The 15,480-nt window shown below is 49.2% G+C and overlaps 1 protein-coding gene, 1 long non-coding RNA gene and 1 other non-coding gene across 3 annotated transcripts; all 3 read right to left on the bottom strand.

Annotated features, from left to right (window-relative positions):
- Positions 1 to 660: 660 nt before the first annotated feature.
- LOC128336743 (uncharacterized) lies at positions 661 to 2,483 on the bottom strand. The gene is made up of 2 exons (XR_008312058.1): positions 2,210 to 2,483; positions 661 to 1,067 (listed from the first exon to the last, which is right to left on the bottom strand). It is a non-coding gene; the product is annotated as an uncharacterized LOC128336743 (long non-coding RNA).
- Positions 2,484 to 3,423: 940 nt separating this feature from the next.
- On the bottom strand, positions 3,424 to 3,495 carry TRNAT-CGU (transfer RNA threonine (anticodon CGU)). Its single transcript has one exon. It is a non-coding gene; the product is annotated as a tRNA-Thr (tRNA).
- A 2,271-nt stretch (positions 3,496 to 5,766) lies between these two features.
- LOC128336356 (uncharacterized) lies at positions 5,767 to 14,046 on the bottom strand. Its single transcript, XM_053275798.1, has 4 exons — positions 13,649 to 14,046; positions 12,293 to 12,341; positions 9,751 to 9,793; positions 5,767 to 8,333 (listed from the first exon to the last, which is right to left on the bottom strand). Exons 1-4 carry the CDS (start codon positions 13,949 to 13,951, stop codon positions 5,840 to 5,842), a joined length of 2,889 nt encoding a protein of 962 aa, XP_053131773.1. The 5' UTR covers positions 13,952 to 14,046; the 3' UTR covers positions 5,767 to 5,839.
- Positions 14,047 to 15,480: the final 1,434 nt, after the last annotated feature.

Here is a 15,480-nt window from a genome sequence, read left to right as displayed (position 1 = left end):
CCTAAGGCACATCAAATCGGGAGGCAGTTACCTCCCCTTCCCCACCCCTAACCAGTTTAGGTTTTTAATAATAATAACAATAATAATAAATTAATCCCAGATCCCAGTGGTAATTGGCACCCTAGGAGCAACTCCCAAACAACTTGAAGAGCACCTCAACACCGTAGGGGCCACAGAAATCACCATCAGCCAATTACAAAAAGCAACTTTACTGGGAACTATGCTGGCCTTGGGCCGAAATAAACCAATACATACATTTACTGGGAACAGCCTATATTCTGCGAGGATATCTATAACAACAACATTGACAATAAAATTCTGCCATCCCAAGTCCTTGGGAAGGACTCATGTCTGGAGAAAACAAACCAGTCAATAACACCTGTCTGACTGTGTAAATAAATAAATAAATGATGATGATGATGATGATGATGATGATGATGATGATGAAAAATAAAATATCTCTCCCTCAATGTGCAAGACACCCCTACCCCAAGGCGCTTACAATCAGGGCAGGATTTAGGGGGGGAAGCAGCCCACTACACAAAACAAAGCAGGATATGAACGTGATCCAAAGGTGATCCAAAGGTAAACCAAAGCAATACAAAAGATCCGGAAAAATTGTAATATGGTCCTAGGTTAATAATATATAATTACACAAGATAAGAATATAAATGGGTATTTTTAATAAATTTTAAAAAGGTTAAAATGCTGCATACAATTACTTAAAACTTCACAAGGATTGTTTTGAAATGTCATAATACATTAAAAGTCCTCAGACATATCCTGGTTAGGTAATTAATTCAAGTATTGTAAACATCCTCAGACATATGTTGACTAGATCATATAATCTTGAGATTCCAGGTGAGTTTGAGTCCTCCTAGATCCATCCTTATAAAGTCAGATGCATTTCGAGACTTCCTCAGTGTCTTCCTCAGTGACTTTCCAAGTATTGTTCTCATGAGGACATCGCGACTCCAGACTCCTTTTGATCTAAATAAATTTTCACAATCTTTCCAAGGTCCCCTTCTCACTCAGTTGCACATGTTTCTTCTATATCGTGCTGTACCCTTATTATTAAGGTTTTAAAAGTCAAAGCGACTCCATTTAGCTTTTATTTGCTAATAACGCACAACTAAAATACAGACTTGTATAAAGAAATACTGGGCCAGGCACTCAAATGCATTCTCTTCTATGGTGGGGACACTTCCTGCCTGCAGACCTGCATCAAAGTGGGGAAACTGGCTAAGTGCACGTAACAAATAAAGTATTCAGAAGTTGAACACCCAAGTTGGGGGGGGGGGCACCCAAGATGCTTCTTGCCTGCTTTATTGTTGGTTGGGTTTTACATGACGTTTTATTTTAGTGCATTGTAACATTTGCCAGCGTGGTGTAGTGGTTAGAGTGCTGGACTTGGACCGGGGAGACCCGAGTTCAAATCCCCCTTCAGCCATGATACCAGCTGGGTGACTCTGGGCCAGTCACTTCTCTCTCAGCCTAACCTACTTCACAGGGTTGTTGTGAGGAGAAACTTAAGTATGTAGGTTGCTCAGAGGAAGAGAATATGCATATCGCACATGCTCAGAGGCAATCCATATGATACAGACTGAGTCCTAGCTAAGAAAACACAGGCACACTTAGGCTGGATCCTGGTGAGCCCAGAATAGACATTAAGCACAATCTCCATCCCCGTTACTGAAATGCACTGCACACACTCCCAAGCCATTGGCTGGGTAGCTGGGATGTCACGGAATGAGTAGAAACATTCTAACTGCTCAAGAGCAAACTGTCAGCACAACCTGCCTAGGAATAGCGCTGAATGTGTGATGCTGTGGGATGGGATGGGATGCAGGGAGGTCTGAATCAGCAAGAAAGAAGAAAGTACATAAACTTTTCTACTCATTTATCAGGCTAAGGAGAGAAAAGGGACATTTTAGGTGGTGTGTGGAATATTCTGCAGTCTGCACGTTCAGCCACTGGACAAGAACCATCTCTTTCACTCCCTCATTTCCAGCACTCCACCCCCTGGTGCCTGGCTTTGTGCCAGACCCTGCATGTTTTCATATTTTATGAAAGCTGGCACTTAACAACATTTTAGTCATAAATTGCTTCCGCCACTGGAAAGCCACAAAATGCAGAAGCTTTTTCTTTTTCTTACTCCTAAACATTCTTCCAAACTGGGCCCCTCCCCACGTTTCAGACCAACAATTACTTTCCCACTGGCTTCCAGGAAACCTGAAAGGGTCCACACTCGCTGGCAGTTTAAAGAGCCATAATCACTTGTTGAGGCACGGTTGGAGGAATCCCCGGGAATCCAAAAACAAGGGCGAGAACTTCGCTGTTGCTTATGTTATTCCTGCCCCACTCCCTGTCCCGCTTATGGCTGTCATTCAACTTAATTCCCCTCTTGGAATGTGTCCGAGTGCATTAAAAATAAGAGAAATTTGCTGTCCCCTGGTGGCCAGATTGGCTATCACATGTGAGGTTTGATTAGGAACATAGGTCAGACCACTGGTCTACCTAGCTCAGTATTGTCTTCACAGACTGGCAGTGGCTTCTCCAAGGTTGCAGGCAGGAATCTCTCTCAGCCCTGTCTGGGAGATGCTGCCAGGGAGGGAACTTGGCACCTAGATGCTCTTCCCAGAACGGCTCCACCCCCTGAGGGGAATATCTTGCAGTGCTCACACTTCTAGTCTCCCATTCAAATGCAAACCAGGACCAACCCTGCTTAGCAAAGGGGACAATTCATGCTTACTACAAGCCCAGCTCTCCTCCCTGAGAGAGAGCATCCTCTCCCTGCGCCCCTTGCGTCCAGTGACTTCTGATATCTGGGGTGATGTTTCCCTTTGACACCCCCAACCTGGCTTCTGTACACGCCCCTGCGCCAGGCCTGCAACTCACGCCCCTCCAGCTCTTTATCTCCTGGGGGGCCAATGTCACTGGCTTAACTGTGCAGGCCAGGCTGCTCTGAAGAGTGCAGGGGCAGAAAAGCATAAGTTGGCAACCCTGGCAAGATAGCAGGATATTACTAACTTCTGTCCGAAATTCGACATTTGTGCGATATTTAAACTTGATTTATATTATATATAAATATATAATATTTGATATATTAATGTTATAGATCTAGATCGTACAAAAGAGATAGAGAAAACCGAACGTGGAAAATCCAGCCTTGGAGGAAGCGGGGTGGGAGGGTCTTGCACCATGGAGGAGGAGCAGCAAACCCCACGCTGACGCGAGTTTGGCACCACCTTCACGTGTGAATGCCCTTCCCGCGATAGTTTTAACGTAAGGACGCCGCCCCCGAGCCAGCCCCGCGTTTCTTCTCCAGCCGCCACTCCTTTCCGCTTTCGCTTCCAGCCGCTAAATGGCCCTAAAAATGAGCCCTTTTTCCTGTCCTCTCACGGAGGGAGCCCTCGGTTTGCGAGGCACGGACGGGGTTCGAACCCGTGATCTTCGGTTTACGAGACCGACGCCTTACCACTTGGCCACCGCGCCTGCGTTGAAAGCGTCGCCTTGCTCCCATCTAGGCTGGCGCCGCTCCCGCGAGGTCGGCGCGCGCTCTCGTCCACGCCAGCCACACGCCTGGACTCCGCCCCCGAGGTGCCGCTGGGAAGAGCTGCCCGGCTTCAGTTTGCCCGAGTGCGCACGCGTGAAGACCACAGGTTTCGCTGGAGCTGATGCACATGCGCACTTTGGATGCGCCCTGCTACGGGCGCTGTGCAAAGGGCAGGCGGGATATAGGATTGCACCGACCCAAATTCGTGTGGAGCGCGGGGCGTAATGGGGAGAGTCTGAAGACGGTGTGTGTGCAAAATGAAATGGAGGGAAGTGGGAGGAATGGGGCACTCCTCGTTGCTGCTGTACTTAATTCTTTAGCCCAAATCACGAAATCTTACTATTCGCGACGTTATCTATTTTGTTTGAGCAGAAAACATCATTTAAAAAAGATAAAATATCATCCATTGCGCCTTGATTTATCTGGGGCACAATTGTTTGCAGAAAGGCCATGAATCGAAGGAGGAGAGAGCATAACAACAAAATTAACACACACACACACCCCGCTCCGCAACCCCCAACAGCAGGGAAGAGCTGGTCTTGTGGTAGCAAATATGACTTGTCCCTTTAGCTAAGCAGGGTCCGCCTTAGTTGCGTTTGCAGGGGAGACTAGAAAAGTGGTCACTATCAGGGGATGGAGCCACTCTGGGAAGAGCAGAAAGTTCCAAGCTCCCTCCCTGGCAGCATTTCCAAGAAATAAGAAGACAAGATTTCTTTCTCTTTTTTTTTTTGGCTGAGAGAGACTCCTGCCTGCAACCTTGGAGAAGCCACTGCCAGTCTGTGTAGACAATCCTGAGCAAGATGGACCTACGGTCTGACTCAGTATATGGCAGCTTTCTTTGTTGCTAGGACTGACCACTCTGATTTCCACCCCCTGGAAATTTTGCTGTTCAGCATTTTGCACAAGATCAAGCCCTTCAAATCTTCTGCCTTGCTTTTAAAAATCACCAGGAGATGGGTGCCAATTATTGGGGATTCCAGGCCAGTCATCCGTTCAAGCTTCTGCTGTCTGCCATGTGGTCATCTTCCCGGGAGCTTTCCCGATTAGTCCCTGCAACAGGGTCAGGACGTATCTCGGAAGTGTGCTTCCACACTTCCTGCGTTGTGACACCGCAGTCCCTACGTGGACACCAAGGTGCCGTTCACATTTCCAATGCCTTGTTTCGAATGTAATCACTGCAATGTAGAGCTTTGACGTCGTATATCCGGCATTAAAAAGTTGCTGTTTTTTTCGGATTGTTAGTTTCCACGAGACTGCTCTTTACATTACGAATGCGACTTGCCTGAACAGTGGCAGTTTGCTGCTGTTGAGCAGCTAGGCTGGAAAGCACCCAGGTGCCACAAGACTCTTGCTTGATCTGTTTTGCTGCAGAAGACTAATGCGACCCATTTCCTCGCTGGGATTTTGTCTTTGTACCTCTACAGTCCTCCAACCCTCAGTGTAAATCAGCCTCCTGAAAATACCCTTTTCTGGGCCAAGTGTCCTGGACATGTGGCTCAGAACCCCAGACAGCCGGCTTCTTCTCTCACCAACTTTCCCCAAGTAACTCTTCTGCTCAAGGACCCTGGATCTCCAGCTCTCCCTCCCCATCACACGCTGAAACCGCTTACCACCCCCCACACACTTGGAGTTGCAGCTTCCCTCTCCCCTTTTCATCCCAATGCTCAAGGTCTTCAAGAGCCACGACCTGTTTTCTCACGACATGGAGCAAAGTCCAGAGAAACAGCAAGGATTTACCACCACCTGATACGGGCCTTGGCAGACAGAAGGCGAGAGTTTCTCCTTATATTTTATAGACGTTAACTCAGTATTTACTCAGAATGCTGAGCTGGGGTTGGTTAAGGCCAGTTCCTCTCCCCCTGCTAACTGAGCAAAGGGACACCTTTTAAAGTGGTGATTCTCTTTGTTGAGCAGGGGGAGAGCAGCTGGCCCTCTCCATCCCCAGCACTGCATCCCTCCAGTGGCTCTTGCTGGTGTCTATCTTATGTTTCTTTTTTAGATGGTGAGCCCTTTGGGAACGGGGCAATCTTATGTATGTATTCTTTGTTTTTCTATGTAAACCGCTTTGAGAACTTGGGTTGAAGAAGAGTGAGTGGTATATAAATATTCATAGTAGTAGTAGGGAGAGAAAAGCAGCAGGGAGCACTTTCCACAGGCAAATATCTTTAATAGCTTTCCCCCCCTTCCCCACACCCCCACACCCTTAGTTTGCTTGGCAAGATCCCCCCTTGTCCTCTTTCCGCTGGCTGAAATGTTGCAGGAGGTTCCCTTCCCATCAGAGGCTCACTTCGGAGCTGGCCTTGGGCCTCTGCCTCTGCCCTCAAACCGTGCCACCTGAGGGACACGGTACCCGTTCATTTCCAAAATCCACTTGGGAAGGGCCCAGCAGACGGTTTTGACGGTAGATCCGGTCTCATCCAGAGGCATGCAGACATAGCAGAAGGGCCGGCGTGGCTTTTCCCGGGTGGCAGGGCCTGAGCGGTCATGGGTTGGGGCTGGCTTCTTGGCTTTCCTGCCTGCCGCCTTGTCGACATCCACATTGAACTCTATTGCGGCTCGCTGCTGTGGCTGCAGATAGGCTTCGATCTTCTTCAGTAAGTGCAAATTCAGTTTCTCTTTCTTCAGCTCCAGTTCCAGGAAGATGCTGGTTCTTGAAATGGGCTCCTCCTCTTCCATCTTGGGTTCAGTTCCTCTCCCATCTACTTTTGCGCCTTCCTCCGTTTCAGCTTCTGCTTCTTTCTCGATTTTGGTCCCTTTCCCATCAGCTTCTACTCCTTCCTTGGGTTCAAGGCTTGGAGGCGTCTTCACTCTGGGGTCTTCCAGTGTTCTCTCGGTTTGTGAAGAAACACTGCTAGTCAAAAGCTTCTGTGAAGGAGCAGGTCTGACATAAGATTCGGATAACTTTTCAGGAGAAAACGAGGAGGAAGAAAATGAACTGGTTGACGACTCTGGTAACTCTGGGGTTACTGCCAGTGGTTTCATGGTAGGAGCACGGATCTTTTCCTTGGGCCAAGTGTCTGGAATGCTTATGGTCACACGAGGCTTATAAGAGACCCCCTGTGAGATGTCCTTTTTGGGACCTGTTAGCTCTGAAGAACCGGTGGTCATCTCACTCACCAAGGGGGAAGAAAGCGAACTGGGAGAAGAGAGTGAAATGGAGGAGTCTAGGATGTCAGATGCACCAGCATGCAATGCCTTTCCTTTAGGATCCGGCTCCCAAATGCTTTCAGCAATATAAGGCTTCTTCTTGGACAATCTCTTTGCGGGGTCTTCTTCAGGCTCTGAAGAACTGGAGGTCATTTTTGCTGCCGATTCAATAGACAGCGTTGGGAGACTCCATATATGAGCCAAGCGTTTGTGTTTGATATTCAGATCGATAATACAAAGAGCCTCTTTACCGATGAAGGTCAGGGAGGGGTGCTTCAACCGTAAGGCTTTATTGCCAAAACGAATCAGCTTGGGCAGAACCCTGTCAGAGAGAGTACGAAAGATTTGGAAGGAGGTTTCAACCACACTCGGAAAGGCTGCCATTGCAATTTCCAGCTTCTTCACGGCTGCATGGAAAGTGAGCTTTCTGATTCTTTGCGGATCCACTGAGTGCAGAACAGCATCCTCCTCTGTTTTGGGAAGCATCTCTGTATGCCTGGCAACTACAGCTGGGCTCTTTCTGCCTGGAGAAATGAGGCCTGCCAGGCTACCAGAGTCCTTCGTCACCTCTGTTTGTTTTTCCTTCCCTGTCCTGCCACTGCTCTCAAGCTCCCTGCAGGATTGGAGGGAGGACTGAACCATGTCAAAAGACTGGGCGATGACCGTGGGGATGCCACAGTGCCACTGAACCATTTTCTTTTTGACATGCTGCTCAAGGAAGCATCTAGTTTTCTCATCCATATTTTTCAGGACAGAAGAGTCTGGCACAAAATCACCCCAAGGTGAAGTGGCGCGAGAGGTCACATCTGGCCTGAAACATGGTCTGGTTTGACCAGAGGCCTTCAGGACGGTTTTCTTCACAGTGCAAACCAACCCCTGCAGAGAAGCCATGTGCTTGTGTTTGATATGGTTATCAATATTCTGAAGTGACTTTTGGTCTATAAAGTGCAACGTTGTGGGTTTCTTCTCTTCCTCTTGCTCCTGATCAGAAAATGATGTCTGGTTCATAGAGTCCACCTTGGTAGGTTTCTCCTCTGTCACTGTGGGACTTTTGACCTGGAGAGGTGGCACAGGACCCATATGGATTGCAAGCGATCTCTCCACAAAGACGATATGGTCATCCTTCTCGTAGCTCTCCAGAATATTTATTTGTGCAAATGAAGCCAGAGGTTGGAGTTCACCTTCTTCCAGGGAGGAAGGTCTAGTTTCTGTTTCTCCTTCAGGAGCCGTTTTCTCTTTCTCTTTGCTCACAGAGGAGTCCAATTCAGAGCAAGAAATGGAAGCTTTGGTCTCTGACATTTCATCTCCCGGCCGGGAATCTAATGTCCCCACAGAATCTTTAGCACTTGACCATTTTTCAGAAGTAGAGCACAAGTCCAGATTCTTTAAACGGGACAGAAAAAAGGCAGAAGTGGAAGAGGAGGAGGAAGAAGAGAAGCAAGGGTCCTTTAGGCTGGCTTTGCTAATCGGTGAAGGAGACCTATGTCTATCATATTCTGCACATAAAATATCATCGTGATGCCAGTTTCCCACATCTGTATATGCAACATCTGGATATTCAACATCTGGATATGCAACATCTGGATATGCAATGGAAGAATATCTGTCTCCCCAATAAAGTGGCTCATAACTGCAGAAAACAAGACAAAGCAATGTTTTCACATACAATTGATACAGGAAGAAAAGGCAGTAAATTATCTTGTTTCTAAAAGTGCAGTTTTTGTGGTTTATTTCCTAAAATCAAGCCGAGGGGGGGGAGGTCATTGGGAGCCCAACAGAAGAAAAAGGTGGCGTGAAAGAAGCAGTGACAGTGGGACAGCAGGGATTTACCCAAATTGAAGACAACTCTGAATTTATGATGGCCCCCTTAAAAAGCAGAGATTAAATACAGATTACTCGAAAGGAACAGGACCCTAAATTTAAGATGGCCTCCTGATTTCTAATATAAGAAAACCTGGGTGGGGGGCTTGGGGAAAAGTCAAATTCAGGTAAATAGAGAGCCACAGAGCCAGGAGGGTGTCAGGATGGCTTCCGTGCAAGATGTCCCAATGGGCATGCTGTCAGCAAATTCCCTTTCTAACCACATGGGCCGGTAAGGTGTCATCTGGATCGACACACTTATCAGCAAAAAGCACCAGCATCAGAAGAAGCCCTTCTGTTGTCACCTCAGGCAACTTGTGTTCGGAACTTGACAGCCTGTAAGCAACTAGCCAGCATGACTAATAACGATGGCTAGACCAATTCTTAGTTTGTCCAACAACACTTTAGGGGGACCAAACCTACTAGGGCAGGTTTCCCCAAGCTGTGGTCCTCCTGGATGTTGCTGAACTACAACTCCCATAACTCCCAGCCACAATTGCTGAATTGCAACTCCCAATAAATTGCTAGACTACAACTCCCATTAGCTAGGGATGATGGGAGTTGTAGTTCAGCAACATCTAGAGCAGGGTTTCTCAACGGTGGGCCCCCAGATGTTATTGGACTTAAACTCCCATAATCCCCAGCCCCAGTGGCCTTTGGCTGGGGATTATGGGAGTTTAAGTCCAATAACATCTGGGGACCCGATGTAGAGAATCCCTGATCTAGAGGACCACAGGGTGGAGGACCACTTGGGGAACTGTTAGCTGCGGGAAGGAAAACTTACTAGCTCAACCTTTGTACCCAAATGTTTCCCCCTCTGTGGAAACTCTTGAGGACTGATTTTATCCCTGTAGGCTTTACAAGGAGTCTCTCTCCTCATGACCCTGCTGGTGAGGGGCTGATTGAAGGATTAGCCTTGTGCCCGCCTTCCCAGCACCACAGCCCTGATCTAAATCACCCTGCTCCCCGGTGGCAGCTAGGAAAAAGAAGTTCCAATCACAGGACGGCCCCAAAAGGGCTCGTTTGGCCCTCAATTCACAAAGATCCAAGGGGGGCGTTGCTCTTGCCAGATGCTGGTCAAGGTGATCGGACTTTTTCCGAGGCTTCTCTGTCTTCACGGGGAAGCTGGCGTGGGCTGGAAGACGGCTTCCGAATCAGGCTCTGGCGGCAGGCAGTGTTCTACCTACCTTGCAAAATCTGAAGCTGGTGTCCGGCAAAGACAAAGAGAGCCTAGAAACAACGGCAACCATCACCACCACCATTATTTATTCAGCATTTCAAAGTACTAACTTGTTTCTATCTTTCTTGTTAGGATTTACATCCTGCCTTTCCTAAAAACAATCCCAAGGCAGTTCACAACATATTTACACACAGTACAAATCTATTAAACCATTAAAAAGGTACAAATATTAAAAACAAATCTTAAAAACAGCACAACTCCATTTAAAACGTTTTAAAAAATACACTACAGCTGGTGATTTTGAAACAGTACAAATTGATTCAACCATGAAAACAGTACAAATTTATTTTTAAAAAAAACCACACACACACACACAGTAAAACAGTAAAGCAGCACACAGATAGCAGCTTCTTTAGGAATGCAATGCTTTTCAGCATGGGGAGGGGACAGAACCATCATCACAACATCACACAAGGATTCCCCTGCCCAACGGGAGCCAATTAAAAAACCAAGATATGCAATGGCTTTACATCGTTGAAAGAGATTTATCTTCATCCCAGTACCTGAAAGGTCTCAAAAGCCACTCGGAGGAGGAGACGATTCTTATATGTTTATTAGAAGACAGGGACTCAACAATATCCTTGGCGGTGGCCAAATTCTGTTATGCATCGATCAAATTAAGGGAGGCTAGAGCACAACAATCAGCCGCTGCCAAAGGTTCTTGACTGTATGTATCTGATAACATGTTAGTTTTTCTTTTCTCTGTTTCCTTCCCTACCGAGTATATTTTGTTTTGATTGTTGTTCGATCGTAAATAAACAACTAACTAACTATATGCAAGGTATCTTGCCGAAAAAAAGCCTGTCCTGGGTGGTGGTGGGGAGAGATGACTTTGCAGCCTATCTGAAATAGGGGTGGGGGAGCAGAGGCGTTCTTGCCCCTGGACTTCTGGGCAGAAGTCCAGGGCCTCCCCACCCCCTGCCCCCCCCCCAAACCCTCTTTAGTCTGTCCAGGTGGTGTGGTTGCCACACCATGCCACCTGCCCACACTGCCCACACTTAGCACACATATGCTAAATCATTGTAAACCGCTTAGAGAGCTCCGGCTATAAAGCGGTATATAAATGTAAGTGCTATTGCTATTGCTATTGCTATTAAGCTTTCTTCATCATTTCACCTGCATAATTGAGGGGAAACCTGGTTTGTGATTGCCATGGTCAAACCCCTGGGAGTTGGCCGCCCTTGCTGATGTCGCCAGCTCCGCATTCACCTCCTACCCGCTCCCAGTCTATAAAGAGCAAATGTCGAGCTGTGGTGCAGCATCTCCAGTGGCAGCTGGTTCTGCTGCTTAAAAGCTGCCACCGAACATGGCCCGGCTTGGCTGTGGCAACTGACTTGATGGCCAGGGGGCCATCCACATATGGGCAATGCTGGGTTGCAAGATGGCGGGTGCACATTAGGGGTGTGCACGGAATGCTTTGTGCATGTCCCAGGGGGCGGGGAGAGGTGAGCCACTGCTGCCCCGTGACGCCCCATCGCGGAGCTGGTGCTCATTACATCTAACTTCCAAGCAGCAGCACAGGACAGCCGCCACTTTCCCCGTTGAACGGCCCCGCCAATGGGATGCTGCTGCTCCTAGCAGCCCTCACATGGCACCAGCATGCCAATGGCATTGCACCAACCCCATCTGCGTGGTCAGCCACAGCATGCCATCGGCACAGCTGTTTAAAGGGGTCAGCAGATTTAACGAACGGCAGCATCGCAGGCTCGCCAGCATAGAAGTAACGACCTGTCTGCCTCTTTTATTTTATTTATTTATTTATTTATTTATGATTTGATTTGATTTGATTTCTGTACCGCCCTTCCAAAAATGGCTCAGGGCGGTTTACACAGAGAAATAATAAATAAATAAGATAAATAAAATGGGTCCCTGTCCCCAAAGGGCTCACAATCTAAAAAGAAACATAAGATAGACCCTAGCAACAGTCACTGGAGGTACTGTGCTGGGGGTGGATGGAGCCGGTTATTCTCCCCCTGCTAAATAAAGAGAATTGCCATGTTAAAAGGTGCCTCTATGCCAAGTTTTAAAGGATTCGGCTGTAGAAGGCCGAACCGTTTCCATGTGCCTGTCCAAAGAGGCACCAGAGCAATTCAAGCACATCCCAAGTGCACATACAGGATGGGAGACTCCTGGTCCAGACCATTAAGGGTGTGAATGGTGAGAAGCAGTGTTAGAGGATTCATCTTATCCTATAGATCTTGGAAACAGGTGCTCTTCAAAATACCAGGGCCATTCTGTCCAGGGGTGTAGCTAGGGGAGAGGGGGCCCGTGTTCATCCCTCTCTCTGGTGGCCCTCCAGTGAGGGAGATAGTGAAGAAAATAGGGTGGGAAGGAGCTGGAGGGCCCTCAGGAGCTGGGGACCTGTGTTTTTTGAACCCTTTTGCTCAGTTATAGCTACGCCCCTGATTCTGTCTGTGAAAGCAACACAACACAACTGCAATCATAACGGTACTTAGAAGCTCATAAAGGTGAAGATGGAATAAACCTACGTGTTGGTTGGGGTATTTCAACCTCTTTCTCTCTCTCTGGTTTGATATCCTGTATGAGGGTAGAAAAAGAAAAAACGGAGCTCTGTTTTCAAATGTTGGTAGTGAATAGAAAAAGAAGATGGTTTGGCAACCCGGTCTCCAGAGGTTTCACGGTCTAAAAAGAAACACAAGGGGGACACCAGGAACAGCCCCTGGAGGAGGGGTGGTGCTCGAATTGGGCAGACGGGTTCAAGGAACCCGGGCTGCCCATCTCCTGGGAACCGCCTAATTGGTGCCGTGACCCGCCACGTTTTGAACAGAATGGGTAATTAAGGGTGGGCGTATGCACTACTGCCGAGTGCAGCAGGGCACGGGGCGTCCCGCAGATGGGGGCGCACCGGGAATATGCCCTGTGGGCCAGACCGAGCCTGTTTGCTGGCTGGGCATGTGTTTTATTTGTTCTCTCCATGAGGGAGAGTTAACGAATAAGAAGTGTGTCCACTCAGCCAGCACACAATGGCTGAGAATGAGCCCTGGAGGGCTCATGCGGGCTGTCCGGGGCTCTAGCCACGCCCCTTGTGCATGATCTCATGTGCAAGCCGGCTTGGCCCGGGCCCTCTGGAATGCATGACCAGCCTGCGTTCGCTGGGTGGGTGCATTTATTTCCCTTTTCCTCGCTGGAGATACAATTTATTGTGGCTGGGAATGATGGGAATTGTAGTTCAGCAACAGCTGGAGGACCACAAGCTGGTCTTATAGTGCAGGGATTCTCAAGGTTGGGTCCCCAGATGTTATTGGACTTCAACTCCCATAATCCCCTACCAAAGGCCACTGGGGCTGGGGATTATGGGAGTTGAAGTCCAATAACATCTGGGGACCCAACCTTGAGGATCCCTGTTATAGTGGGTTTGCTTCAGTTTTGCCTGGGATTGTCTTGGCTTATTAATGGGAGGTGGCCATAGTTTGCTGTAGGATGTCTGGGTGTGGGTGTCTTCTTGGGGAGGGGCTGTAACTCAGCAACAGAGTGCCTGGGTTGCCTGCAGAAGGGCCCAGGTCCCTAGCATCTTCACCAAGCAGGGCTGAGAAAGACCTCTGCCCAAATCCTCGAAGTGCTGCTGCTGCTGCCAACCAGTGTAGATCAGGGCTTTTTGAACCTTGGGCCCCCAGACATGGTTGGACGACAACCCCCAGAATCCCCAGACATGGCCTTTGTGGCTGGGGATTCTGGGAGTTGTAGTCCAACAACATCTGGGGGCCCAAGGTTAAGAAACCCTGGCGTAGATCCCACCAAGCTCGACAGACCAAGAGTCGGAGACAGCATAAGGCTCCTTATGCCCACACACGTCTCCTGGTGACTGAGCAGTATCATCTCTTTACCAAGCGCACCACCGGCCGGGGTGGCTTTGTCTGCAAAGCGGTCAGCCACGAGGACACCCAGATCTCCACCATTGCCCACAGAAGCAAGACCGCCATCCCTGCCAGGTGGACGCCCCAGGGGGACTCGGCCACCCAGCAGAAGGCAGGCAGCCAGCAAAAGGTGCTCTCCCGAAACTGCTGCAGCTTGGTCTTCTCCGGGCAGGGCGGAGCCATCCTCTCGCGGGGGAAGGAAGCCGGGTCTCGCTCGGAGTCCTTCTGCAGCACCAGGGAGTTGAGCACCATGGTCAGCAGTGCGTATCTCATCGTAACCTCTTCCAGGCAAGGGCCGCGGCCGCTGAAGGGGAGCTACATCACATCCATGGCCGGCTAACACGGAGGCTACCAGTGGCCTGCCTGGAAGAGACGGGCCAGTTTGCCTGCAGGGAGCTGCCCACAGCTCCATTCTGTCACAATCGGATCACTGCAAGGGCTGGTTGCTAAGAGACCCCCCCTGGGCCAAAGCTGGGGGTTGATGGAGGAAGAGAGAGAGAGAGAGAGAGAGAGAGAGAGACCCCCTTCGAGGACGGGCTCCCTCTCTCCGCCCATGTTATGCCCCCGCTCTTCAGGCCCTGCTTAGATTTGGAAGAAAGGGGGGGCTCCCTTCTCTTGCCTTCTGGGACTTGTAAGAAATCTCGCCTCCCACCTTCTCTATCCAACCCCCAGCCCAGCATTCTTCCAGTCTTGTTGCTCTCCCTCCTCTTCCAAATCTTGACATACCACTCTGACGTCTGCAGGATGCCCCCTAATGGCTGAGCAGGGAAATGACTCGACTAGCAAGCATGAGGCTGCCAGTTCAAATCCCCACTGGTATGTTTCCCAGACTATGGGGAACTCCTATGGAGTGGTGAGAGTGCTGGACTAGGACCGGGGAGACCCGAGTTCAAATCCCAATTCAGCCATGAGACTAGCTGGGTGACTCTGGGCCAGTCACTTCTCTACAGCCTAACCTACTTCACAGGGTTGTTGTGAAAAAGAAACTCAAGTATGTAGTACACTGCTCTGGGCTCCTTGGAGGAAGAGCGGGATATAAGTGTGTGTATGTATGTATGTATAAATAAATAAATGCTGAAAGGCATCACCTCATGTTGCGCGGGAGACGGCCATAGTAAACTCCTGTATTCTACGAAAGACAACCACAGGACTCTGTGGTCCCCAGGAGTTATCACCGACGTGATGGAACACTTTACTTTACAGCTGCAAGAGGGCCAAAGTTGAGCAGCCCTGGTCTAGAGGAATCAACAGCCATCTCCCGGAGACTACTGACAGCCATCTATAACTGGGTGGACACATTCAAAGAACACATCCCTACCTCAGAGGCAGAGCATCTGCTTTGCAGGCAGAAGCTCCCAGGTTCAGTCCCCAGCAGCACCTGCAAGTACAGCTGGGAAAGAGTCCTGCCTGGAACCTTGGAAAGCTACTCTGACTGAGTCCATGTACTACAGTAAACAGACCGATGGCCCAGTAGCAGAGGGGCTGTAGCACCTGCTTTGCATGCAAGGAGGGCATAGGCACATAGGAAGCTGCCTTCTACCGAGTCAGACCCTTGGTCCCTCTGGCTCAGTATTGTCATCACAGACTGGCAGCGGCTTCTCCAAGGTTGCAGGCAGGAATCTCTCTCAGCCCTGTCTTGGAGATGCTGCCAGGGAGGGAACCTGGAACCTTCTGCTCTTCCCAGAGCGGCTCCTGAGGGGGGAATATCTTCCAGTGCTCACACTTCTTGTCTCCCACTCAAATGCAAACAGGGTGGGCCCTGCTTAGCAAAGGGGCAAGTCATACTTGCTACCACAAGGGGA

Source organism: Hemicordylus capensis, chromosome 13, assembly GCF_027244095.1.
Source record: "Hemicordylus capensis ecotype Gifberg chromosome 13, rHemCap1.1.pri, whole genome shotgun sequence".
NCBI lineage: Eukaryota > Metazoa > Chordata > Lepidosauria > Squamata > Cordylidae > Hemicordylus > Hemicordylus capensis.
The sequence above is the reverse complement of the archived record's forward strand: the minus strand, read 5'-3'. Positions and strand labels throughout refer to the sequence as shown.

What these genes read in the sequence shown, in the direction of transcription:
- LOC128336356 (XM_053275798.1), bottom strand. Translation starts at nt 13,951, where the DNA reads ATGAGATACGCACTGCTGACCATGGTGCTCAACTCCCTGGTGCTGCAG. An exon ending in TGAAATACCCCAACCAACAC is followed by an intron (nt 9,794 to 12,292) that starts GTAGGTTTATTC and finishes CGTTGTTTCTAG; the next exon opens with GCTCTCTTTGTCTTTGCCGG. An exon ending in CCAGCTTCAGATTTTGCAAG is followed by an intron (nt 8,334 to 9,750) that starts GTAGGTAGAACA and finishes TGTTTTCTGCAG; the next exon opens with TTATGAGCCACTTTATTGGG.